Here is a 27,329-nt window from a genome sequence, read left to right on the forward strand (position 1 = left end):
TTTCCTCACCCAAGTTTCACCGGTTTTACATGCACTTATCTCTGTAATTCTATGCAATTTTATCACATGTAAGTTTATGTAATCACCACCACAATCAAGATACAGATATGTTCCATCACCTCGAGGATCCCCCGTGCTACCCTATCATAGCCACAACTTCCTATACCTCCCTTATATCTGCCAATCACTAATGTGTTCTCCATCTCTGTCGAAGTATCTTTTAAACAAGTGTTCGAACTATACACCCTCAGGCTAAAGATAAAATTAACTGGAAGTAAATATTTTACTCTAATTAGTAGTTTTCTTTATCCAGAGGTATAGGTTAACCTCTATAGCTGTGTATTCTAGGATAAACAAATAAATATATTGTGGATAACGGGAGCCAGATTTCTTGCTGCCAGAGAGGAGAGTTACACTTATGAGAAAGGGAAAGGATAGAAGGAACCCTGTGATACTGGATTGGAATTGGAGGTATCAGTATAAACTGTGCTTTCTAGAAAATAGATAAATAGATATAGATGTATGAGGGTGATATATGTGTGAATGGATATGTATCTTTTCATCCACTGATGGACATTTGGGCTGTTTCCAACTTTTGGCTATTATGAATAATGCTGCTATAAGCTCCATGCACAGGTTTCTGTGTGGACATGTTTTCATTTCTCTTGAGTATATGCCTGGAATGAAATTGCTGGGTCACATGGTAATTTTATGTTTAACTTTTTGGGGAACTACCAAATTTCTTTCCACAGCAGCTGCACCATTTTACATTCCCACTAGTTGTGTACAAGCCTTCTTATCTCTCCACATCCTTATCAACACTTGTTATTTTCCTTTTTTTAATGGCAATCCTAGTGGATATGAATTGGCATCTAATTGTGGGTTTGATTTGGATTTTCTTAATGACCAGGGTAGTTGAATATCTTTTCTTGTACTTGTTGGCCATTTGTATATTTTCTTTGGAGAAATGTCTATTCAAGCCCGCTGCCCTTCTTTTTTTTTTTAATTGGGTTCTTTGTCTTTTTGTTGTTGAGTTGTAAGAGTTCTTTATATATTCTGGGACCTAACCCCTTATGAAAGATATGATTTGCAACTATTTTCTCCCATCCCATTGGTTGTCTTTTTACTTTCTTGATAATGCCATTTGATGCACAAAAGTTTTTTAAGTTTGATGAATCTAATTCTTCTATTTTTTTATTTTGTTGCTCATGCTTTAGGTATTGAATATAAGAATCCTTTGCTATAATTAGGCCATGAGGATTTACCCAGGTGTTTTCTTCTAATAGCTTTATAGTTTTAACTCTTCTATTTAAGTTGATCCATTGGGTTAATTTTTATGTATGGGATAAGGTAGGGGGTCATCTTCATTCTTTTGTAGGTGGTTATCCAGTTGTCCCAGCACCATTTATTGAAGAGACCATTTAGTTTATTTTTATATCTTTTATTTTTCTTTTTTGAGACTCCCCATCTAGTCACTCATTATATGCATCTTACTTTTTAAAAAATTCTCAAATATATTTATAATAGCTGTTCTAAAGTCCTTGTCTTCTAATTTCAACATATTTTTACCTCTGGATCTGTTTCCATGGGCATTTTGTTCTTGGTTATGGGTCACATTTTCCTGCATCTTCCCATGTCTAGTAATTTTTTATTGTGTGCTAGACATTAATTTGCCACATTGTTGAGTGTCTGGGTTTTGTTGTCTTCCTTTAAAGAGTATTCAGTTTTGTTCTGGCAGGCAGTTAATTTGCTGGAAGATAAGCTTTTTCCTGTTGAGGCTTGATTTTAGGATTTTGTTAGAGTTGTTCTAAAGTACACCTTATTATAGGGCCAGAGTCTTAAGGCTTAATCTTTATTTATCATTTTTATAGATAGCAGAGGCACAAGAAAATCTCCCTTTTTTTTGTCTTTTGGATGTTGCAAAACTGCAAAGGGGAGGATATTGTCAGAAAAAGAATTCTTGGGTCTGGGGCTAACCCTGTTGCTTGTTGACTAGCTAAGTCATGCTCTTCCTCCTTGCTGCTATCTCCTTATTTGTTCCGTTGTCCACCTCCCAGAATTGCTGTGATTTACAAACCTGGCAAGGACTGCCAAACAGACCAAAAACTTTCAGGCAATCTCTGCATCTGAGAGTGAGACTCTTTTTGGGGAAGCTGATATTGCTTTTAGTACAATGAATTTGAGTCCCCTTCCTGAAGTACAGCTAGAATTTTGTCACTTCCCCCACTCAGAAGCATCTAAAGGTGCCCCATCCCACCACTGCTCATCAAGTCCTGCACTGGGTAGAGTGACAAAGTCAAGGCAAGAGAACTCTTAAGTCCCAGACTCTGATTTAAGAAGCTGTAATGCCACAAGTTATATATTTTTAACTTCCTTTTTTGTCCATGTTTTCCCTCAAATTGAATGCCTTCTGCCTTGAGCCTTCTTTACTCCTCCTAGGCCACATCACAAGTGCCACCTCCTCCGTAAGAATGTCTCTTCCAGTCCCCTGCCCAGATGTGCTCTCGCTCCTTCATATTTCCAGAGTGCTCCTGGTAACTCACATACATGTACACTTGCCCTGCACTTTATTTAGGCTCCTATAGCATACCTCCTGTAATTATCAACTTTTTGAGAATATACACTCTTTTATTTATATTAACTTTCCTTGTATCGAACAGTATCTGGCACAGGTAGGCACTCATAACTATTTGTTTTCATGATTAATTATCTTGGTTACAATATGAAGTAATTCTTTTTAATGTGTCCTAAACTTGTCTTTTCAAACGTCAAAGACTTTTTTCCCTCTTTCTCAAAGTTATTAACTCATGAACAAATCTACTTCTGCCCTTGATAAGCACAGACTTTGTGATTCTATAGCCTCCATTTATTACTTCTTAGCCATCCTTTTTAGTGCACATGTTAGGACATTCTGGTGGAATTGTGGTATTCATTCCTTGAATTAGCAGTTCTGATGGTTAACTCCTCCTTCTCTTTTATACAGAGAGATGTTCTTTACCACCATGGAAAGCCACCTTCTGCGCTGCAAAGTGCTAGAAATTATATTCCTCCACAGCTGCGAGACGCCTACCCGCCTGCCCTTGTCTCTAGCCCAGGCCCTCTATTTTCTGAACAATTCCACATCATTGCTCAAGTGCCAGGTACATTTTTGCCTGCTTCAATCTCAGGTCTAGAACACCTTTTCCTAGTCCTACTCATGGGTTTTTAACTTGAAACACAACTATTTGAGCATTATGTAAAAGTGACTTGAAAACTATACAAAACCTTTACCTGGGGAAGGCATTGATTATAAATTGCTTTTACTATCTCCACAGTCAGATAAAACCCAGTGGCAAACTTGGGATGAGCTGATTGAACATCTGCAGTTCCTATTGTCCAGTTACCAGCATGTTTTAAGAGGTAAGGAGCATTTGTTCACAAGTAAGATATTGTGGAAAGTCTCACATTATTTTGAGACATTAATATGAATATGGTTATGCAGGGGATTCTAATATGTTAACTTAAGTAACATTGCTCCATGGTTGCGGCTAGAAGGACTAAGGAATGACATAGCTGGAATCACTGCTGTGAAATAGAAGTAGTAACATATTTTGTTATGACCAATCATATAACAAGTCCTCATAGTTATAAGACTGCTTGTATAAGGAAAAGTCAGTATAATATAAAAGGCCCTACCTCAGTTAGCCCTGGCATCTCTCCCTGGCTATCATTTGCTTACTGTCATTACAATCCAGAACAGAACAAATCAATTGTAAGGTGAAAATATACACCCTGCAAAATATGTAAGATACCCTAAAGCCTATGAAAGTAGCTCTTTAGAGCTATTCAAATCACATACAGTCAGCCAATGACTGATGAGGATCTAAGAGAGTTAGACAAGTTAACACTCTAGGAGGTGAATGTTGATAAGGATGAAGATGGAATAGGATTCACTAAGGATTTAACTGTGGTCCTTTGGAAAACTGAAGAACTGATGTACTTACCAATTATAAAATACAAACTAGTAACTTTACAGAGGAGAAATGTGGCATTTCTCCCTGGCACAATACCCTGAGAAGCACACATCATTGCTTATGTAACAGTCTTGCAAAGGATTTATAACCTGAATCTAATCACAAGGAAACATCAGGCAAACCCAAGTTGAGGGACCTTTTACAACATAACTCGCCTGCACCCATTAAACTTGCCAATGTTGTGAAAACAAAGAAAGGCTAAGGAACTGTTTCAGATTAAAAGAGACTAAAGCACATGAATACTACATGTGACTCATGATCCTGGATTGGATCCTAAACCAGGAAAAAAAAAAAACTATAAAGTACATGATTGGAACAATGGGTGAAATTTACATAGATTAACAGTAGTATTGCATCAATATTTAATTTCCTATTTTGGGTAATTATTCAGGCTTATGAAAGTAAATATCCTGGGCCTTAGAAAATCTATACTGAGAGGTAAAGGAAAATAGAGTATACAGCTTATTCTCAAATGGTCAGGGGTAAAGGTTAAATTCAGAATGGAATGCAGACTCTGAAAACCAAAGTGCAGAATAAGTTTATTGAGCTAAACTTATTCTTTAGAGAGCTTCTCTCTCCTGTCTTTTCATGTCTGTCTCCAGTGCTCCATTTAGTATTTCTTGCAGAGCCGGTCTCTTGGTCACAGATTCTCTTAGTGATTTTTTTTTTTTTTTTTTGGTTTTTGTCCTTTTTAATAATTTACAAATATTACTTCTTTTCCCCTCCCTTTCCCTTTCTCCCAGCCTGTTGTTGACTTTGTCTGCTTTCTGTTTCTGTGAATTTGCTATCTCTGGTCAACTCTTATGAGTGACATCACACAGGTTTTCCCCTTTTGTGCATGTTTATTTCACTGAGCATGTTTCAAGATCCTTCCATATTACAGCTCGTCTCATAATTTCATTCTTTCTTTTTTTTTTTTTTTTATTAATTAAAAAAAGACTTAACAAAACAATTAGAAATCATTTCAATGTACATGTACAATCAGTAATTCTTAATAACATCACATAGTTGCATATTCATCATTTCTTAGTACATTTGCATCGATTTAGAAAAAGAAATAAAAAGACAACAGAATAAGAATTAAAACAATAATAGAGAGAAAAAAAAAACAAAAAAAACAAAAACAAAAAACCTATACCTCACATGCAGCTTCATTCAGTGTTTTAACATAATTGCATTACAATTGGGTAGTATTGTGCTGTCCATTTCTGAGTTTTTATATCCAGTCCCGTTGTACAGTCTGTATCCCTTCATCTCCAATTATCCCTTCTCTTTTTTTTTTTTAATTAACAGAAAAAAAGAAATTAACCCAACATTTAGAGATCATACCATTCTACACATGCAATCATTAATTCTTAACATCATCACATAGCTGCATGATCATCATTTCTTATTACATTTGCATTGGTTTAGAAGAACTAGCAACATAACCGAAAAAGATATAGAATGTTAATATAGAGAAAAAAATAAAAGTAATAATAGTAAAATCAAAACAAAACAACACAAAACAAAACAAAAACCTATAGCTCAGATGCAGCTTCATTCAGTGTTTTAACATGATTACTTTACAATTAGGTATTATTGTGCTGTCCATTTTTGAGTTTTTGTATCTAGTCCTGTTGCACAGTCTGTATCCCTTCAGCTTCAATTACCCATTGTCTTACCCTGTTTCTAACTCCTGCTGAACTCTGTTACCAATGACATATTTCAAGTTTATTCTCGAATGTCCGTTCACATCAGTGGGACCATACAGTATTTGTCCTTTAGTTTTTGGCTGGATTCACTCAGCATAATATTCTCTAGGTCCATCCATGTTATTACATGGTTCATAAGTTTATCTTGTCTTAAAGCTGCATAATATTCCATCGTATGTATATACCACAGTTTGTTTAGCCACTCTTCTGTTGATGGAGATTTTGGCTGTTTCCATCTCTTTGCAATTGTAAATAATGCTGCTATAAACATTGGTGTGCAAATGTCCGTTTGTGTCTTTGCCCTTAAGTCCTTTGAGTAGATACCTAGCAATGGTATTGCTGGGTCGTATGGCAATTCTATATTCAGCTTTTTGAGGAACCGCCAAACTGCCTTCCACAGTGGTTGCACCCTTTGACATTCCCACCAACAGTGGATAAGTGTGCCTCTTTCTCCGCATCCTCTCCAGCACTTGTCATTTTCTGTTTTGTTGATAATGGCCATTCTGGTGGGTGTGAGATGATATCTCATTGTGGTTTTGATTTGCATTTCTCTAATGGCCAGGGACATTGAGCATCTCTTCATGTGCCTCTTGGCCATCCGTATTTCCTCTTCTGAGAGGTGTCTGTTCAAGTCTTTTTCCCATTTTGTAATTGGGTTGGCTGTCTTTTTGTTGTTGAGATGAACAATCTCTTTATAAATTCTGGATACTAGACCTTTATCTGATATATCATTTCCAAATATTGTCTCCCATTGTGAAGGCTGTCTTTCTACTTTCTTGATGAAGTTCTTTGATGCACAAAAGTGTTTAATTTTGAGGAGTTCCCATTTATTTATTTCCTTCTTCAGTGCTCTTGCTTTAGGTTTAAGGTCCATAAAACTGCCTCCAGTTGTAAGATCCATAAGATATCTCCCAACATTTTCCTCTAACTGTTTTATGGTCTTAGACCTAATGTTTAGATCTTTGATCCATTTTGAGTTAACTTTTGTATAGGGTATGAGAGATGGGTCTTCTTTCATTCTTTTGCATATGGATATCCAGTTCTCTAGGCACCATTTATTGAAGAGACTGCTCTGTCCCAGGTGAGTTGGCTTGACTGCCTTATCAAAGATCAAATGTCCATAGATGAGAGGGTCTATATCTGAGCACTCTATTCGATTCCATTGGTCGATATATCTATCTTTATGCCAATACCATGCTGTTTTGACCACTGTGGCTTCATAATATGCCTTAAAGTCAGGCAGCGCGAGACCTCCAGCTTCGTTTTTTTTCCTCAAGATGTTTTTAGCAATTCGGGGCACCCTGCCCTTCCAGATAAATTTGCTTATTGGTTTTTCTATTTCTGAAAAATAAGTTGTTGGGATTTTGATTGGTATTGCATTGAATCTGTAAATCAATTTAGGTAGGATTGACATCTTAACTATATTTAGTCTTCCAATCCATGAACACGGTATGCCCTTCCATCTATTTAGGTCTTCTGTGATTTCTTTTAGCAGTTTTTTGTAGTTTTCTTTATATAGGTTTTTTGTCTCTTTAGTTAAATTTATTCCTAGGTATTTTATTCTTTTAGTTGCAATTGTAAATGGGATTCGTTTCTTGATTTCCCCCTCAGCTTGTTCATTACTAGTGTATAGAAATGCTACAGATTTTTGAATGTTGATCTTGTAACCTGCAATTTCATTCTTTCTTAAGGTCAAATAGTATTCCAATCTGTATATGGACTACATTTTGTTTCAACCATTCATTTGTGGATAGACACTTGGGATGTTTCTAGGTTTGGGCTATTGTGAACAATGGTGTTATAAAAACCATTATAATGTGATTATTATTGTGAATAATGATGCTGTACAGTATCCATTGCAACTCCTAGTTGCAAATAGATATTGTACAGCATCACCATTCACAATAATATTTGTGAATATCTATTTTTTAGATATTTAGTTATCAAAAAAATAGATAACTCTCTTTGGTTATATATCTTGATGTGGAATTGCCCATTCATATGGTAATTCTATATTTATGCTTTTGCAGAACTGCCATATTGCTTTCTACAGTTTTTGCACCATTTTACATTCCCACTAACAATGCACTAGAGTTAAAATTTCTCTACATCCTAACACTTGTTATTTTCCAATTTGTTATAATAACCTCCCTCATATGTGTGATGTGGTATCTCATTATAGTTTGGCTTTGTATTTCCATAATGGTCAATGATTTGAACAGCTTTTCATGTGTTTATTGGCATCTTACCTATCTTCTTTGGAGAAATGTCCAAGTTCCCTGCACATTTTATAACTGGGTTATCTTTTCCTTGTTTCATTAACAAGTTCTTTATATATTCTGGACATTAATCCCTTATCTAATATATGGTTTTAAACTATTTTCTCCCATCCTATAGGTTATCTTTTCACTTTCTTGATAATTTTGATCAATGCACATAAGTTTCAATTTTTGATGAAATCAAATTTATCTATTGTTTCTTTTGTGGCTTATGCTTTTGGTGTCATATTTAAGAACCCATTGTCAAATTCAGGTCATGAAGAACTGCTTCTATGTTATCTTCTAGGAGTTGTTTAACTTTAGCTCTTATATTTTGGTCCTTGATTCATTTTGAGTAGATTTTTGCATATGCTGTGAGGTAGGGATTGAATTTCATTCTTCTGCCTGTGACTATCCAGTTTTCCCAATACTGTTGGTTGAAGAGACTGTTTTATCCCCATTTCATGTGCTTAGCGCATTTGTCAAAAATCAATTTGCCCTAGATGTATGAATCTATTTATGGGTTTTAAATTCTGTTCCACTGGTCTATCTGTTTTTGTGCCTTTACCACACTGTTTTGATTACTGCCACTTTGTAGTTCAATTTGAAGTTAGGAAGTATTAGTCCTCCAACCTCTTCTTCTTTTTCAAAATTGTTTTGGCTGTTCAGGGCCCCTTGAAGTTCCATAAAAATTTGAAGCTCAGGTCTTCCATTCCTCTTACCAGAACAGTGAGAAATAAATTTGTGAGACAAGCACCATCATCCCTGAAGAGCTCTGTGGTTGCATTTCTCTGTAGGACAGATATTACTGTAGGAACTGCCATCACTGAGCTGGAATCCAGATTCCTGGAGGGACTGCAGAGATTACTGCCACTTTTAAGGACTTGAAGGATGCAGGAGGGGATGATTCCGATCACATCATCATTCAACTCTCCTATTTAGCCTGCTAGACGAGGCGACAGCAGCAGTACTGTCTCCACGACTTGGTCACGCTGTGGACCTGGTGCCCAGCAGTGTGCTCCGGCCTGGCAGCCCTCTTAGTGATTTTTAATTTCCTCTTCATTTTTGAAGGACAATTTTGCTGGATGTAGAATTCTTGGTTGGCAGTTTTTCTCTTTCAGTATCTTAAATGTATCATCCCACTCTCTTCTCACCTCCATGGTTTCTGCTGAGAAATCTACGCAGTCTTATTGGGCTTCCCTTGTATGTGATGGATTGTTTTTCTCTTGGTGCTTTCAAGATTCTCTTTCTCTTTGACATCTGACATTCTGATTAGTAAGTGTCTTGGAGTACATCTATTTGGATCTATTCTGTTTCGGATACACTGCACTTCTTGGATCTGTAATTTTAAGTCTGCCATAAGAGTTGGGAAATTTACAGTGATAATATACTCCATTAGTTTTTTCCTCCTTTTCCCTTCCCTTCTCTTTCTGGGACACCCACAACACATATATTCTTGTGCTTCATGTTGTCATTCAACTCCCTGAATCCCTGCTTATATTTTTCCATTCTTTTCCCTATATTTTTCTTTTGCTTTTCAGATTTCAGATGTCCTGTCCTCCAGATCACTAATCCTATCTTCTTCCTATTGAAATCTAACATGGTTGGTTTCCATTGTTATTTTCATCTCTTCTACTGTGCCTTTCATTCCCATAAGTTCTGTGATTTGTTTTTTCAGACTTTCAATTTCTTTTTTTTTTTGTTCATTCTTTGCTTTCTTGATATCCTCCCTCAATTCATTGATTTTTTTATGAGGTTTTCCACGTCTATTCTGAATTAATTGTTTCAACTCTTGTATCTCATTTGAATTGTTGATTTGTTCCTTTGACTGGGCCATTTCTTCAATTTTCCTAGCATGATTCGTTATTTTTTGCTGGAGTCTAAGCTTTTAATTTCCTTAATTAGTTTATTCTGGAGATTGTTTTCACTTTTTTTACCTAGGGTTTTTTTGCTGGATGACTTTGTTGTCTATCTGTTCTTTGACATTCAGTTCAGCTTATTCAAGACCTCTAGCTTACGTTTTCTTTAACAGATCAGGGTTTTCAGTTCTTGTTTCCTTGTTTCTTGTCCTGCCTGTATGGTGCCTTTTTTTCCCCCTTAGAGGGTTTACTTAGGTATTACAGACCCCAGTCAGATTCTCCTAGACCAAGCTGGCCTTCTCTCAAGAGGAAAGAGTCACCTGTGTCAGTTTTCCCTGAGGGTGAGACCCAGCAGGTTGAAACACTTTCCTGTGAAGCCTCTGGACTCTGCGTTTTTCCTACCCTGCCCAGTATCTGGCGCTTGTCTACCTGCGGGTCCCACCTGCATAAGGTGATGTGGTACCTTTAACTTCATCAGACTCTCCCTGCTGGGGGTGTGGTTGAGACAGAGGAGAGGTTGTAGGCTGGCTTTAATCGCTTCAGTTTTCCAGACCCTGAGGTCTGAATTCCTTGAAGGAGGGATTCCACCTGAGCTGGGCCCCACTCCTCTCCTGGGGAAGGCACAGGCTCCAGACAAACTCAAACAAGCTTAATTCTGCATGCTTGGGGCAGTTGGAGCCTGAGAAGTCCTGCAGCTGTATCCAAAGAGCAGTTAAGCCATAGAAACACAGCCACAAAAAAGAAAAGAAAAAAAATCTCCTTTTCAGAGCAGGACCCCCTTCCTCGGTTTTGCCAATCAAGATTTTAAGTTGGTACGTTGCTCTGTGTATTTCCAAGTCCTATGTGCCCCCTTCTTTCCTTCCGGGCCCAGACCCTTTCAAGTATTTTGTGCTGTCCAATCCAAAAAACCTCTGGTTTTCTTTTCTTTTTCTGTCAGCCCTGCCCCTCTGCATGGGGGCAAAAACCAGCAACCTCAGCTTTTACTCGAGGTTCAGCTGAGCTGTGGGCCTATTTTTAGTAATCAGAATTTGTTAATTAATTCCACAGTTGGAGCTTGGTTGCGCTCAGCCCCTGGTGCTAGTAAAATCTCTTTCCTATCCCCTCTGGGAAGCAACCTGTGGGGGAGGGGCACTGGCCACAGCTTGGGGAACTCATGGTTCTGGGTGGGCTTGCAGCTGGTCCAGTTTGTCCAGACTGGGGTACACTGTGTGTCCAGTCACTGATTTGGCCCCAGCAGTTGTTCTGTACTGCTCCTGGCTATTTTACTTGCTGCTCTGGAGGACAAACTAAGTCCCACTCCTCATTAAACCGCCATCTTGGCTCCCCCATCAGTTTTTAAGCATTATTTTTCTTATGTAAGCTGTTCCAGGTTCACCTTGTAATTTCATTGCCTCTCCTAAAATCAGCCTTTTCTCCAAAAAATTCTGGGTCCTTTTAGAGGAGAACAGAGAAGGGTATTAAGAAACCCAAGATCTGGCTGCTAAGTATGCTGTTTATTATTGGGGTGCCTCTACTTTCTAGGTCCTTTCAGATGACAGAGCTAGGAAATGATATAATTTTCAAAAACATAAATTCATACCGATACAATTTCCACCCTGGTACCACTCTGTAACTTCCTCTCTTCCCATTCTATGCCAAAATCTCTTCTTCCACCTTCACCCCACAACATGAATATATTCATTAGGCCTAGCCTACAATACATATCAAATGGTTTCAGAATCACAATAAACCAATTCCAGAACCAAATTACTTAATTCAGTCTTTCTTATGTTTAGAATAAAACCCGCTGAAGATATTCAAGATTCACTGGATTTTTTTTCTAAATGGTTATATTAATTTGAAATATAGTTTTATTTAATATAGATTTTTTGTTTAACTCAACAAAGGGGAAAAACTAAAATGGAATAATTTTATTTTTTTAATATGAAAAAGTTCTTGGATACCACAGTATAATTTGGCAATGGAGTTACCCAAGCAACCCCATGGCCTTTGACTTTTATCCCAGTAGCTAGTTAACAAGTTTTTGCCAAGACTCTATCTCCTAAAAATGGATTTTATCTTCTTAATTCATAAAGGAATAAAAAACAGCAATTCAGCTGATTTTTACCCTCTTGCAGAACACTTACGGAGTTCAGTGATCGATCGAAAAGACTTAATAATCAAAAGGATTAAGCCCAAGCCCCAGCAGGGAGACGACATCACAGTGGTGGACGTGGAGAAGCAGATCGAGGCCTTCCGCAGCCGCCTGAGGCAGATGCTGGGCGAACCGCTGGTCCCGCAGCTCCAGGACAAAGTGCACTTGCTGAAGCTCCTGCTCTTCTACACCGCAGACCTGAACCCCGATGCGGAGGCCTCTCCAAGGGGCTGGAGCAGCCCCTGAGGTCGTTCTAAGCACTGAACACCGAGAATACCTCCTGAACTCTATCTCCATCTACTTGGAAATTCTGAAAAGTAGTTGAAAAATCTTACAGGACCAAACCTATCTTATTTATCTGTAGGTTTTAATAACTTTCTAATACTAGGAAATATTTCCTTTTGATAATCCTGTCCTAGCTTGTTCTCAAATGTGGCTTAAATATACTAGGTGTATATATATATTTTTAATAAATTATTTATCTATACTTTTTTTGAAACAGGTAATACTATATGTACTACATGTTTAACATTTCCATTCAAGATGTGAAAAAAGAATCCCTCTCTGAACAAATTCTAGACATCAATGTTATATCATTCAAGGTACTGACAACCTGTTTCTAGAGAGGACATATGAATTCATTTCTCGCTAACGGAACATGCGTATCCTATATTATTAGACCTGTTAAACTGCCTATGCATTTGACTTTGTAGTCAGTCTTAAGATCTAATGTTATGAGGGGGTAAAAATACAAGGATTGAATTTGTTACAAATATTTTGATGTTAAAAGGATACAATAAAAGGCAATGGTTTTTCAAAATACCAAGTTTTTGCCATGTTTAGGTTCCATGATTAAGGAGGCAGAAGGTGACAGCTCTTCTTCCAAGGACAAAAAAAAAGCCCCGCTGACTACATTTGAGAAAGTAGTAAGGATTTTTATTGTCAAAATAAGCATAACAGAAGACACAAATAAATTAATTGTTCTGATCATCTTGACTCCAGGATCTCTCTATGGAAAGGTCAGCTCCGTATATAGACGAGATAATATCTAATACATAAAATAGCCGGTATTTGAGACAGGGTTCAAGACAATGACTGAAAGTGTAACAGTGGGAAGAAATTTAAAGGCAGTTTACCTCTTTCCTCTCCTCAATAAGGTGTGTATGTGTATGAAGGTATGAGACTCATTTTGGGAAAAAAATGTTTTTGTATGGAAAATCTTAATTTCCTCCGTGCCCAGAAAAAAATGGTTTCAGGTCCTAGGCTAAATAAGGAAATCAAAATAGGATGACACACAAAAAGAAAAAAACAATAGGATGGCAGAACTTTCACACAAACCTCAAGATGACTCTAACTGTGGTTACCATCATCTTGACTTTAAAAAAGCTTAAAAATCCCCTCAGTACACTGAATTTTTCCCTCTAGGAAGTTTTCAACCAAACTGGAGTCACAATAATCTCACTTTAAAGTGCAAGAAAGGATATGTAAGACCTAGCGTTCACTGTATGACATATCAAAGAGAAACATCTCTCTGACAACACCAGCCCAAGAGGTACTAATATGAAGAATCACTGGCTGCGGGATGCAATGATTCATTAGGTCTCTGGAAAAGGCAGGAGAGTCTGCCTTTCAACAATAGAAAGAAGAGTCCCTGCCAGGTCTGGCTTTTAACTATACCGAGATCTCAAAGAGATCTTAGGTCCCCTCACCACTAAGGCCAGAGCACAGTCCCGGCACAGTGTCGGGAGGGCCAGGGTCATTTAAATTAGTCAGTGACCACCACTATTCCATGATTTGTCAATGTTCATGTTGCAAGTGGTAAAGGAATCAAGAAGCCTGGGTTTTGGAACGTCATAGACCTTATCTACCTAGTAAGCAATAATTAAAGTTCTTGTCCAGGGTAAATGATAAAAAAAAAATCAGTAATGAGGGCTGGGATTAGTCAGTCTAACTTAAAACTAAAGCTGTACAAAATAGCTTCTTCCACACAGTACAGACAAGTCTCACACTAGTACTTTTCAGAAGCCAGTTATGGCTCCAGCTCTAGCCTCAGGTGAAAAGGTTTTTTAAAAATATACCTTTCCTATGTCAGAGCCAAGGTGAAAAGGGGGAGAAGGGGGCAAGATACCCTCTATCCAGAGTCCCTGAAATAGAAAGCATTCTAGAACCCGGTGGGTGTGAGCACATTCAAGTCACGGTGTTTGAGATTATGGGTCCGTGCTGACGGTTTCTTCCCTTCCATCACTGGCATGTCCATCTTGGGCGGCTTGAAGACTGCTGGATCCTCAGCCATGCGGGTGGCCTGAACTTGGATCAGTTCCATTGGAGAGGGCTTCTTAGCGCCTCTATAGGCCTGGGTGGCAAAGCCTCCTACAGAAGAAAACCAGAGGGCAAATTATTTCAAAAGGAGTAGATAGCTTCCAATATACAACATGGTGAGGTGCCTGCTTCATTGCTCTCTTTTCCAAGGAGCTTTACCTGAATCAGACATCTGGAGGGATCTTGGTCCAAAAAGGCTCCATTTTTCTGCTGAGTTTCTGTCCTTATCCCCACTTCCGGAATCCATGATGCTAGAATGTGGGCCAGGTAAAGCTGCGGAAGAACCAGAAGTGAACCAGCCTCTGGAAAAGAGGAAGAATTAAATATATCTTTGCCCAGATTCCTATGCAGCATTAACTTTCCTTGAGGTACACTGAGGCTCAGAGGGCTCCCAGGAAGGCCTCACCTGGGTTTCTGCTTAGGGGAAGAATGGGGGGTACTGCTTGGAGTAGACTGGGCTGATGCAGGCTGCTTTTCTTCTTTTATTATCTCTCCACTCTGTAGCTTTAGTTTCTGTTCAAACAGGTAAGAAGGGAGACTTTTTCAAAATTACAGCAAATCCAAAATAACTACAAAACAGCTAAGTTTGGGCATAAACAATTTGGTTCATGCTGTAACTTCAGACAAAAAGAAAAATGTTCATAGGTGGAATAACTTTTAGATTATTAAATAGATAGCCCTTTGTTTTTGTCATACTAGATGGATTCCAACTTTGAAAAAATGTACTCTGGGTGGGCCACGGCGGCTCAGCAGGCAAGAATGCTTGCCTGCCATGCCAGAGGACCCGGGTTCGTTTCCCGGTGCCTGCCCATGTAAAAAAAAAAAACGTACTCACATGTGCATCTTTCAACATCTCTGTACTAAATACTATGCATGAGCTTTTACTTTCAGAGAAGTGAAGTGATGCTCCCCCATTTCCCCAGCTAGTAGATGGGAGAGCCAAGTCCAGCTGCAGGCTGGCCTTCTTGGCATTTTAAGCAGAGCCCTGACCTCATCTCTCACTGCCTCTCCCACTACACATAATTCTTGCCATTCCTAGTCTCTTACAGCCAAGACTTGCGGCATGCTAACGCATCCTAGTGAAGCCTGCCCCATTCTCTCCCTTTTCTACTATCCAGTCACCCTAGGTTTCCCCAGCACTGGGAACCTAACTTTAACAGACACAATCCAGTAAGGGAGAGAAAACCTTCTTTTTCTAGACCAGGCACCCATGCTGTCTCTACTTTTGTGGTCTAGTATACCACTGCTTCGGCCAAGCTACATGCCAAACAAATAACTGAATTCTCTAAAATACCCAGCATGTTAATTTATGAAAGATAGGCCTACTTACTCACATCAAGCATTTCAGCTATCCTTGTGCTCTCCTCTTGGCCAAAATGCAGCTGGTGAGCCAACCAACATCAGTTTTACTATTAATAGGAATTTAATAGTAAACTGGAATTCTACTGACAAACACCAATCCTGGAAAGGTATTGGTTATGTGTCAAAGACTGGCAATGCCCTTCTCTGCAAGCATCTGTCTCAAATGAGAGCCACTAGCTGCCAGGCCAACTCTAACCCCCCACAACAGTGGTTTTAAAACTCAGTATGCTAAAAAATTAGAATGGGTATCGCCCAAATACCCTAAAGAGGTGGAAAACGATCAAAGGTGATATTGGAGATATACAGAGAAGGTAGGGTTAACGAGTATGATTGCTGGATCATTATACTGATACTTCTTTTAGTCTCCAGTATCTTACAGCAGCTAGAAGTAAAAACCTAAAATTATGGAATTGCAACCTATACCAAACTAAAATCTGTTCTACAACTAATTGTTGCGATGAGCTTTGACATTTACTGTTTATATATTTTATTTTTCACACACACATGAAAAAAAAAAACAGCATACAAAGAATCATCTGGGATGCTTATTACAGAATGCAAAGCCACCAGAGCCACATTATATCCCCTTCCATATACTGGTTGTCATAGTCCTTTCATGCTTTTTGTGCTCTTCTCACCATGCCCTCAAGGCCCTCTTCATACCCTATTTAAAACTCTTAAAGCCTATAGCAAGATCTGATTAGGCCCCATCCTTGCCTACAAAAAGGAGTCTAAGCTCCTTAGCAGTATTTCAAAGGCTTCACAATTTGCCTCTGTCCTCCGTTGTAAGCCCCTTCAGGAACCAGGTTCTCTGACAACTTTGGGAAAACAAACAGGAAATAGGGCGTCAGGAGATCTGATGAGTCCAGGAAAACTACTTTTGGAAACTTGGGCCTCATTCTCTTCATTTCTAAAATAAAGACAACTATCTATCTCAAAGGTTAATGCAAAGATCAAGTGAATGCGAGTCCTACATATATTGTAAAGCACTATGCAGTATAAAGTGATACTCCCTAGAAGAAAGTAATCTGAAATTATTTTATTAATTCAACTATTTGGTGACCATTAACACTTACCAAGTTATTCTTCATTCCAAACTTTGTAAGTTAAAAAGGAAAAACATTCCAATTCCACATTTGATTTTAATTTTTTTTAATTAAATACAGAGCATGCTGTTTCTTTCCAGCTAAACTGTTACCTCTGTTGAGATTGCCCGATTCTCTAAAGTTGATCACTGCAGTACATAAAATAACCTACATCTGCTTTACGGTTCATAAAGCACTCACATATATCAGGTAAGTATTAAGCTGAGAATCTGATCTGAGCCTCCTAAACTGAAGTAAGAAAACAGATACCCCACTGTATAAATGAATTAGCAGGAACTGTAAGTCCAAGGGCTCCAGAAACGTCAGCCAGGAAATGCCCTCACAGGTGGGACTAACCAGTTCTAAATTCAGAGTCCAATAACAGATCCCAAGGAGGTGAGCTGATCATTTCTTAAGCCATAGCCATGAGTACAAATTATCTCAAGCCATGAGTGATGTGGGGTTTCTGTCGATTTTTTTTTAAGTTCCTAAGAAACAAGCTTACGTGGAGTGCTTCTGCCATTCGAAGGTACTTGGTGTCCTCGGTGGTAAGGCCCTTGTGGGGTGTGTAGCCAGCATCTCTCAGCCCTGCCTGCTGCTCAAAACGCTGAATGCTCTCCTGGGTCTGTTCTGGGAACAGAGGAGATGACAGTCATGCCCACCCCCCTCTCCCATCACAGCCTGGAAGATGACACGTATCTGCTGTCAGAAGCCCGAGCTCACTCTGACCATCCAAGCAGGTTTCCCAGAGATACGCATCTTGGCAGTGATTCTGAATGTCACACACAGGTTCTCTAAGTAGAAGAAAGCCTTCCTTCATACCAAGCTCAAAAACACGTTACTCCTAAAGGAACAGCTGAATAACCTTACATTCCTCTTATCTGGACAGTGATGTTTTCTTTTTACGTAAAATGCAGGCTAGAGAAAGCAGCTGCCATTCAAAAACACCAAAAATTCTCCAAACGAAATTTCCAGAGGGAGATTAACCACCCTCATAACCCTTACAAAAACCTTTGCCGAGGAGAAGCAGGCCACACTTAGGCTAGATGACACCAAGACCCACCAGACTCAAACATCAGGAAACCTGCTGGAATGAGCTAAGGTCTGCAGACCCAACATCTGTCACGTGTGATTCTACCCAATATGGCACCTGGCACGGGAGAGAAACCCAACACGGTTCAGTCTCACCTAGTTATCGCATAATCAGTAGGTCAGTTGCACTGAGGAATGACTGAATTGTTGCTTCATCTGTATACACACTACATACGACACCCCTACCTACAGGAATGTGGCTATCACCAAAAGTCTAGACACAAGGTATACCTTTCAATTTAGTTATTCACCTTCTAAGGAAGCATTTCCATCAGAAATAAAAAGAGAAAAAACACATGTATAAAGATGTTCTCCAGCCTTACCTTCAAATCTAAAAGGAGGAAGGAGATTTAATGAATTACAGTACATCAATACTAGGACTTTTAAATGTAGCTATTTTGAAGACACAACATCAAAAAAGTTTACAGGAGTATTAACTGGAAAAAAATACAACAGTATGTATACTATATCTACAAGTTTATAAAGGTATGCATTTATGTGGAGATAGTAAGTTTTATTATTATTACTATCTGCGTGACAATGGTATATTTGGGTGTTATAATGTTCTGGGTGTTGGTAAACTATATTTTCAATGAAGAAGTTATGCTGTGCTGAAAGAACAATGAGTAAGTTTTCTAACGCTGCTAGAATATATCCTCAAGCCTGCAAAATACAAATAGTAGTTACTGATTCAAGTGATGCATTCATTTAAGTGTGAACAAGAGAAGTCAAAGTAAGTTTAAACTTCTGGTTCTTGGGTGAATTATCAAAGAATTGCCCAAGACAAACTGATGCCTTCCCAAAAAAAGATAAACAAGAGCTTCTGACTTCAAAAATAAGCCAACCAAAGAGTATCTCTCTGTGCCCTCCCTGCTGGCAGAGGTACTACTGCTGGCAAGCAGAGCTGTGTATCTAATAATTGTTAACTTTCCACAGCAACTGGAAGGGTCTTCCAGAACCAACAAGTTAATCTGTTGTAAGGTTTTAAAATATATATATAAGGACTCCTATATCAGAGGTCTCATTAGGATCACAAACCACATTACTTAAGACATTCAAGGGGAACAGGATGAGGACCAACTTTGAGCTGTTTAATTTAAAAGATAAAAAATAAAAAGGACAGTGCAGGTGGGAGGTGCTCAATGTGTCACCTTTTCCGGCTGAGCTGGGAACAGTAACAGCAGCAGCTTCCAGCCACTGACACTGGGCCAGACTCCTGACATAAAAATTCCCATGTAATCAGCACCTCCACCTGCCAGCCAGGTACTGTTATCCCCATTTTATAAATAGGGAAAGTCTGGATAGCTAAGTAATTTGCCCAAGGCCACAATGACCTTTGGTTATCTAACCAAAGCAGCAGGAACACACCTAAATCAAGCGAGATGCTTAATGCCTGGCAAATCTTCCACCTAAAAAGAGCTTTGGCGTTGAGGTATTCCAGCAGCCAAACCGACAAAAGATTAGAACCATCTTCATGAGACAAGCACAGCTAAGATGACCAAGCACCAAGGTGAGCATGTTTACCAAATCCTCCACAGTTGAACTCCAGGGAAGCCTCAAGTTTTCTCCACCCTTACTTCACTACTGAGGAAGTGAAGAGTGCTTACTTGTGATGAGAGAACTCATGATGACATGGGTAGCTTTAGCCTTCACCACTGGGACTTTGTCCACACTGCCAGTGGCTGGCGAGGGGGTCACGGCAGAGGAGGATACACTGGCCTCTCCTTCCTCCACCTGTTCAAGAGAGGTGAGGAGGCACTTGAGCAGGCAAGAGTCATACAAGTAAACTTACTTCTTTAGAGAAGTTACTAAAACACCTTTAATCTGAAAAGTGAGGAAATATTTGAAGGAAGGAGGGGTGCTGGTTCTCTCCACCAGGTTAGGTACGTTTTACACGTTTTGCCGATTATGACAGATAGAAACATTATAGCATTAGCTTGAATTTACGTAAGCAAGAAAGCCAGAATTTGAAGCTCTGAAGTCTCATTTCCTGGCCAATGTTCCACCACTACATGACCATGTCCAGAGAAAGCAGAAGAGAGCCTATTACCAAGCACTGACCATGTACCAGACACTGTGCTCGATCTGGCTTATTTAATCACAGCATTCCCTGAGTGGTTCTCATACTTTGGCAAGCATCAGAGACCCCTGGAGGTGGAGGACTTGTTAAAGCACAGACTGCTGTGCCCCACCCCAGAGTTTCTGATTTAGTAAGTCTAGGGTGGGGCTCAAGCATTTGTAGTCCAGGTGAAGATGATTCTGCTGGTCCCAAGTCTACACTTTGAGGACCACTGCTCTAAAGATTCAAGTAATAGTCTTTTGAAGCAAACAAAAAAATCTATTTGGCTCTTAATCTTTAAAGTGAGAGAGCTGGAAGCATGCCTCTTCAGCAATCTAAACAGCTGACACCACGCTCAAGCCTGGCAGGGAGAAGAGCAAGGTTTACCCTTTGTTCTCAGCTTCTCCAAAGGAACTGAGAAGAAAGTGAAATGGTTAGGAAAGACGGAAACAGAAAGACATATTAAAATGAATTACAATTAGAAAATAGGATTATACTTTTCATCTATGACCTTCCTAGAGTTGAAATTAACTTGAACCTCTCTTTCCTCATTTGGAAGATAGCTGACGTCCAACACATGGGTAGATAGACAAATGAAAGAACGCATGTAATGAGTCAAACTGAGTGTTCCTTTGGGAGAGCAGTTGTTTCAAACTGTCAGCTGTTCCAGACAAAGTACAAGAGAAAACTGGAAGCAATTCTTTGCCTTGCAAAATAATCAGTAACTTTTATAAATGAAAAGGCATGTTGGGAGCCTTCAATATGAGGAACCTTATTTCTTTTCTGCCCTAGTCCCTTGAATCCACTGCATTGGCACCATAGGCAGGCTGCTGGGGTTCTTTTCTCCTAGTACTTCCAGTACCTTTTATACAGAATATTTTCTCCTTAATAACTGTTTGGGTCAAATTTCAGTTGATCTTTGATATAGGGAATTTCCCCCAAAACTATAGGGTACATTTTTCTGGAAAGGAGCTCCTGTTCTGAGAGCTTAATGGGAGGGGAAAAAGTTCATTAGAAAGAATGGATCAAACGCAGCTCCATCAAGTGAAAATTAAGGTGGGAACATCAGCTACACAGCTAATATGTGCCAAATCTTTCAGCTCTCTTTTATTTAAGCCTCACAACCCTTCTATGACATAAATTACTCCCATCTCTCAGATGGAGACACTGTGGTTCAGCGGTGAAGTTGTGTGTCCCAAGGCAGAGCTCAGATGAAGAACAATGGGGATTCAAACCCAGGTCCACGTAAGCAGATGCTTACTGTGTACTTCCAGTCAGGCCCTCAGCTGTCAACAGGATGAAATTTAGTAAACTAGAGCTGCAAATTAAATGGACTTATCTGAACTTGGCAGGCCTAGTTTATTCAGGTAACCGTATAACCTTCCTTGCATTCTTGGTGGCTGGAGAGCCAGGGGTGAAAGATGCCATAGTTTCTGCAGTCGGTTAGGAAGCTCAGGTTTCAGTGACAGGACTGCAACAACACACAAGTACCTATGAGGACAAACCGCACAAAAGGGCTCGGAATGGGTCTGTGGAGAGGGGTGTGTGTATGTCAGAAAGGGCCTGAAGAAGTAGGTAGCTTTGACAGAGGCCAGCAATGAGGAAGGGCATTTGCTGCAGGAGGAACAGTGTGAGGGAAAAAAAGCTCAGTGTGTGTTTGGCAAAGAGCCCATTTTTCCCCATTCAATGAACTTTTCTTAAAAATCTACTTTATTCTAGGCCTGCTGTTAGATACTGCAGATAGAGAACAAAATTAGATGTGACCCCTACCCTCAAAAAAGCTCAGGGTGAGCAAAAAGTAAGGTCGGAATTGTGGGATTATGACAGAGGTCCACAGCACAATGGAACACTCTAAGGGAGAGATGGCAGTCTTACTGGGAGGATGGAAGAGATGTCAGGAAAATCTTCACAAAGTGTCTGAGCTAAGACTTAAAGGATACCATTTGTTAGGCAGATGGTGTGGGGAGGAAAAGGTAGGAGAATGGAAAGGGGGATAAACACTCTAGGCAAGGGAGCAATGCAAAGCAAAGACTCAGAGGCATAAAAAACCCTTATAGGTGCAAGGACTCTTAGGTAAGCTTCATGGATAGATGATCAGTGCAGGTCTGGTAAAAGGCCCAGAAGAGGATCATGCAGAACTTATGAGGAAGTTAAGGCACTTGGGTTTAATGCTGTGAGAAATGGGGAGCTATAGAAGCCTCAGGTAAGGGAAGACAGGGCCATTCTAGTTTTGAATCAAAAATAAAAAGGACATACCAACTCTAAGGCACAGAAAACACATACAGGGAGTGGTTGCTGCCCAATCCTCTGGGTATGGGGAGCCACTGAAGTAATGAGAAGGGGCAGATACCTTGGCGAGGTGCTCATACTTGCGCTCTGGAATCACTGGCTTCCAGGGGATGCTGCCCATGTCTGACGGAGGAGGAGTCATGGGCGTAGGGTCCTCAAGGGCATCATCATAGCTGAATGCCCGGCGGTACATCCCGATGGGCAGGGACATCTTGCCTAGAGGCCCACTAGGCTCAAGAGCTAAGAACAGAGATGCCTGTCACGATGGGTTCAGAAATTTAACATATTAGTAGCTTTCAATTAATCTGCCGAGATGAAAGTTCTGACACGCTCTTGTTCTGGGACAGAGCCGATTATCTTGAATAGCTAATCCGTTCAAGAAAAGGTAAGAGTGCTAATCCCTTCCTCTGTTCCTGACACTTCAGATTCTCCACTTAACCCCACTCAGCAGCCCTAATCCATCTTTATGGATTAGAACACGGAAATTCAAGTTAAATTGACCTAAGCATGATCACACGACTTCAACATGCAGTTTGTAGTCAAAACCCAAACCCATGTGATTGTGAAGCTGTGTTCTTCATGCCACAGAAGCTGTCCCCCATTACCAGGTCAACATTTTCAATTAATGCAAAAGTAAGGATGTGACATGATTTCGTAACGACTCACTAAGCTAAAAAAGGCTTGTAAAGCTCTTGATCCCATTCTATAGATGAAGAAACTAAGACCTAGAGGTGAAGTAATTTTGCCTAAATTCACACAGAAAATCCTGCGGGGCTCGGACCAAGTCTGACCACAAATCCTCTGCACTTTCTACCTCAACAAAGAAAAGAAAAAACGTCCAGCGTCATTTCTAGTTTCAAATGTTCCACATGACTTAAATAGTGAACCAATTTCCCTCCTAGAAACTGTTGACAAACACTCTTGCAAAACATGGGCCAGCAGATCCAGCGTTCTCACCCACTGGAACTGACTGCCGGAATGCCCGCTGTGACGCAGCACCTGACTTCAAGGGTACTCTCAGCCAGTCCAGACCAGGCAGCAAAGTTCATTTTATTTGACTTTGCTAATCCTCTCATATCAGAACTAATGTTCCAGGTCCACCTTCAAGGTGACATTTTCCTCCTGCCAAAATTCTACAATCACACTTTCCAAGACATCAATCTGTCTGGTAAAAGGTCCAAAGCCACCAAAGACACTTGATTTTTATCTGCTGGCTGGTTAAATACCAAGTGACCAAGCAAGCAGCTACTCTTACACCCTCATCTTTTGTGGTCCTCATTAAGCAGGCATTCCTCCCATTTTCCAGGTCAGGAAACTGAAGCAGGTATCCTAAGCAACTTGTCCAGCAGCACCAGCCAGCACATGTGGGGGGAGTACTGGAACGCAGGACTGACGCCAGAACTCACACTCCTTGGGCAACACTCCATGCTCCCAATGCTACAATCATTAACCTAGAAAAGTGCAGCCCTGTGGCCCAAAATGGTTATCGGAGGTTTGTGGTAATCACAACAGTGATGAAAGACAAATCAAACACAAGCTGATAATGTTAGAGACTAGAGATGAATCCAGTGAGGGATGTGAGGGAGGTCTTCTGTTAATCTACCTAATTTGGGAGCAATGTTCAAAATATCTCAAAGACAATCCCAGTAGCCTTAATAACAATAATAATAATAATAAGGAAGTCAGCTAACACTTAATAGAAAATATATTCTACCAACAGGGACCAAAACATTTTCTGGGCAGTAAATGTATATTTATCACTAACTTTAACTCACATATCCACATATTTCATGTTGTCTTCACAGTAAGCCTGAGAGATAGGCACTATCATCCCTACAGAGTATCAGAAATGGAGTGATTCTGATTAAAAATTTGATGAACTTGATTAAAAATTATCTGCCCTTCCCATTAAAAGAGTCCAAGGAGGGACCAGTAACTTCAGTAACCCAGAAATTATTTCCCTCCACAGACTGAAGGCTCACTGAATGCTGCTGTGAGCAACTTCCTGACTAAATTCAGTCTGCCACTGAAGCAGGCTGGTGCCTTTTGGTTCAGACTTCCATTCCCTGCTGGGCCATCCAGCAACACCACCACCAAAAGCCAGCAAGTTCAACCATTTTGGCATGTACCATAATACAAGAACTACAACCCATTCTAAATTCTGATTTGATACCTGTGAGAAAACGACAAATTGAACATACCCCAAAATGAAATGACTGTTCTCTTTTTAGTTAGGTTTGGGGTTCATACCCTGAGTGGGAATTTAATAAGGTAATATTTCAATTATGCCAATCTGTCTATATACTTGCCTTGTGGCAGAGTACCATTAATATACTGTTCCGATAAAGTGGTTTCTGTCTAGCTTAAAATGTTAAGGGCAAAATAAGATTTACCAAAAAGAGTTAAGTTTACCAGGTACTTCTGGTTGTCTCGAAGCCATTGAAAGACTGGGATCCAGATGCTTTTTTCTAGATTAAATTCCAGAGCTGAGTCCCTGCCACCTAATAAAAATAACAAAGGGTATTTTCTTATGGTGAACACCAAAGAGTTGCTACCAGCACTGTTCTCTTGGCAGGCACAGAGTTTTATGGCTAGTCTACAAGGCTGAAACACACATACAAGAGACAATGCATGACAAACATCCCAAGAGGGGTTAAAAATAAATAAATAAAGTCAAAGGTCTCACCACACCCATAGCTATTCTTAACACATATGAGATGACAAAGCTAAGACAGTATACACAATGAAAAGTCACCTTACCACAGTGAAATGATGTTTCGATTATGCTGACAGACAGATATTAATGAGGAACATTGTCCAGCTGCTGCAAATTAGCAAAGCTTCCCAGGAAGAGTCCATCCAGAGGGTCTAATAACAATAAACAACCAGCATTTGTATAGCGCTTCAGTGTGCTAAACACTTCCATACATTCATTTACTCCTTAAGTCCCTGCAAAAGTGGTATTATCCCCACTTTTAATAAATTAAGGCTCAACGTCAAAAATCACTTGACTCACAGCCAGAGGCTGGGTACCATAATAAGTAAATTCAGTCTTACTATGAATTCATTCTTACTCAGAATAAGTAAATTCACTGACACTAATATTTAAGGGTTTAACACAAAAATTACCTTGTGTTTCAACCCTCACAGCAACCCTGCAAAGCAAGCATTATTTATCCCCAACTTAAAGACAAGGACACTAAAAATCAGAGGTGACAACTGATTTGTCCAAAAAGTGGCTCATTTGCAAGGGTTAACTTCACTCCCATTTCACAGGGGAGTAACCACAAGGCCCTGGACAAGCCAAGCGATTTGCTCTTCAACTGGCTACACTGCCCCTCCATTCTGATTAGAGTTCAAGAGGGCAAATCAGACAGTTCTTCAAACATCACAGAAACCAAAATTCCTCCCTGTCCAGGACGCCTTCCCCGCCGTCCCCTACCCCAGCGCCCCAGAGCACACCGCCCCTCCAGCTCGTCCACGAGATACACGACAATGTCACCTGGAATTAAAGGCAGATCTGACACAATACCTCCGCCTACCCTGCGAGGCTGAAAACGACCTGAGATGAGGGCCGGGGCCTGGCAGAGCGCGGAGGCTCCCAAGGGCAGGACCAGAAGGAGACGTGGAAGGCGAGGATGAAGATGAGGGCGGCGAGTGGGCGTGGGGGGCTGGGCCCATCCGATGAAGGGCAGGGGAGGCCCGGGCCTCAACTACGGGGGTATCATAAAGAGAAGCCCACCAGAGGGGCCCAGCCTGGGGAGCGTGAAGGACAAGGGACATTCCTGCCCAGCTCTGAGCTCGGGCAAGAAGTAAGGGGAAAGGCAAAGAGAGGCCCCAGGCCAGGGTCTTGGTTGAGCGGGCAGCAGCGCGCCCCTACGGCTAGGCGTCGGACAAAAACCAGAGGAGGGCCCGGTCCGGCCAGTCACCTGTTCCTCCACCACCACCGGACCGCCTGCGGCCGAAGCTCCGGCATTAAAGAGGCTCCAAATACCCGCATCTCTCTAGAAACCGTGGCGCAGCCAGGACCCAAGCCATGTTGCTGAAAGTCTTCTCCCTGCCCACACCGAAGTTATCCGGTATCACCGCCGCCGGAGCACAGGCTACCCGGACCGAGACCGCCGCCTCCGTGATAAGCCTCCCGAGACCGCGGCCTCTCACGCGAGACTTGGCCCGGAGGCCTCCGGTGCATGCTGGGAGCTGTAGTCCACGATACGGAAGCCTCTCGGCCTCAGCTCCCGCTGGGATTGTGGAACCGCCGCGTCGCAGAGGAAACACCACCCGTAACCGCCGACGGCGCCTCCGCCGACTGAGGAAAGATGGAACTGACATCTTCTTGGGTTACCCCTGGGATTTGAGGGTTTACCACAAGATTCAAAAAGGGCTGCCAAGGGACCGATACAGGGGATGGAGGCTGTTACTGGGGTTATAAATAACAGTGCTATGTCGAAGGTGAATGTGACGGAAAGGGTCGTTGGAGCCGTGCTCACGGATTTGCACCCCAAATGTAAGTACGTTCTTTCATGAACTGCTTCAAAGGTATGACCCTTTTACAAAGAGGTAATAAAAGTGGTATATGGGGAAAACTACCTATTGCGTGTACACTAAAAATCAGAGGTGACAAGTGACAAGTGATCTGTCCAAAAAGTGGCTCATTTGCAAGGGAGGTAACTTCACTCCCATTTCACAGGGGAGTAACCACAAGGCCCTGGACAAGCCAAGCGATTTGCTTTTCAACTGGCTACACTGCCCCTCCATCCTGATTAGAGTTCAAGACGGCAAACCAGACAGTTCTTCAATCACAGAAACCAAAATCCCTGTATTTAACAGGAATGCCTTACTAGTACCACGCCAATACTAGGACTAAATAATTGGGGTTGGGGGGATAAGAGATATGGGATGTTTGGGGGTCTCTCTTTGGTGTGTGTCTGTTATGTTTCCCTTTGGTGCAATGAAAATTGTCTAAAATTGAGAAATCAGGATTTAAGGGATGACTCTCTTTTTTTTTTTTTTGCATGGGCAGGAACCGGGCATCAAACCTGGGTCTCCAGCATGGCAAACGGGAACTCTGCCCCTGAGCCACCATGGCCCGCCCAAGGGATGATTTTGATTAGTGAATCATTATATAAGAATTGCTTTTTGCTTTCTGGAATGTTGGCGTTGTC

At 40.7% G+C, this 27,329-nt stretch overlaps 2 protein-coding genes and 1 long non-coding RNA gene across 6 annotated transcripts in view; 2 read left to right on the forward strand and 1 right to left on the reverse strand.

The window, feature by feature from the left end:
* The window catches only part of SIMC1 (SUMO interacting motifs containing 1), a 56,102-nt gene extending 43,152 nt beyond the window's left edge, over window positions 1–12,950 (forward strand). The window contains exons 8-10 of the mRNA XM_077137698.1: window positions 2,984–3,140; window positions 3,315–3,399; window positions 11,942–12,950. Coding sequence (XP_076993813.1) covers window positions 2,984–3,140; window positions 3,315–3,399; window positions 11,942–12,204 — 505 coding nt within the window. The 3' untranslated portion in view covers window positions 12,205–12,950. The remainder of the gene's footprint in view (window positions 1–2,983; window positions 3,141–3,314; window positions 3,400–11,941) is intronic.
* Window positions 12,873–26,334, reverse strand: KIAA1191 (KIAA1191 ortholog). Of its 4 annotated transcripts, none has more exons than XM_077137700.1 (9): window positions 26,094–26,334; window positions 24,925–25,032; window positions 24,577–24,665; window positions 22,226–22,420; window positions 19,424–19,550; window positions 17,230–17,354; window positions 14,684–14,790; window positions 14,437–14,579; window positions 12,873–14,328 (listed from the first exon to the last, which is right to left on the reverse strand). In XM_077137700.1, the coding sequence occupies exons 4-9, from the start codon at window positions 22,373–22,375 to the stop codon at window positions 14,120–14,122; spliced, it is 861 nt and encodes a 286-aa protein (XP_076993815.1). In that variant the 5' UTR covers window positions 22,376–22,420; window positions 24,577–24,665; window positions 24,925–25,032; window positions 26,094–26,334; the 3' UTR covers window positions 12,873–14,119. The 4 variants fall into 4 exon arrangements, with proteins under 4 accessions (XP_076993815.1, XP_076993814.1, XP_076993816.1 ...); XM_077137699.1 differs by having other exon boundaries at window positions 22,226–22,404; window positions 26,094–26,333; XM_077137701.1 differs by lacking the exon at window positions 24,577–24,665 and having other exon boundaries at window positions 22,226–22,404; window positions 26,094–26,333.
* LOC143664157 (uncharacterized) lies at window positions 21,725–24,667 on the forward strand. Its single transcript, XR_013166351.1, has 3 exons — window positions 21,725–21,848; window positions 22,512–22,549; window positions 24,134–24,667. It is a non-coding gene; the product is annotated as an uncharacterized LOC143664157 (long non-coding RNA).
* Window positions 26,335–27,329: the final 995 nt, after the last annotated feature.

Source organism: Tamandua tetradactyla, chromosome 20 (assembly GCF_023851605.1).
Source record: "Tamandua tetradactyla isolate mTamTet1 chromosome 20, mTamTet1.pri, whole genome shotgun sequence".
Taxonomy (NCBI): domain Eukaryota; kingdom Metazoa; phylum Chordata; class Mammalia; order Pilosa; family Myrmecophagidae; genus Tamandua; species Tamandua tetradactyla.

Bases quoted from the DNA above. Each gene is read 5' to 3' on its own strand.
- KIAA1191 (XM_077137699.1), bottom strand. From the start codon at position 24,604: ATGGCTTCGAGACAACCAGAAGTACCTG. The intron at 19,551-22,225 runs GTATCTGCCCCT...TCTCTTGAACAG, and splicing joins AGTATGAGCACCTCGCCAAG to GTGGAGGAAGGAGAGGCCAG. The intron at 14,791-17,229 runs GTAAGCTTGTTT...CTGTTTGAACAG, and splicing joins GAATGGCAGAAGCACTCCAC to AAACTAAAGCTACAGAGTGG.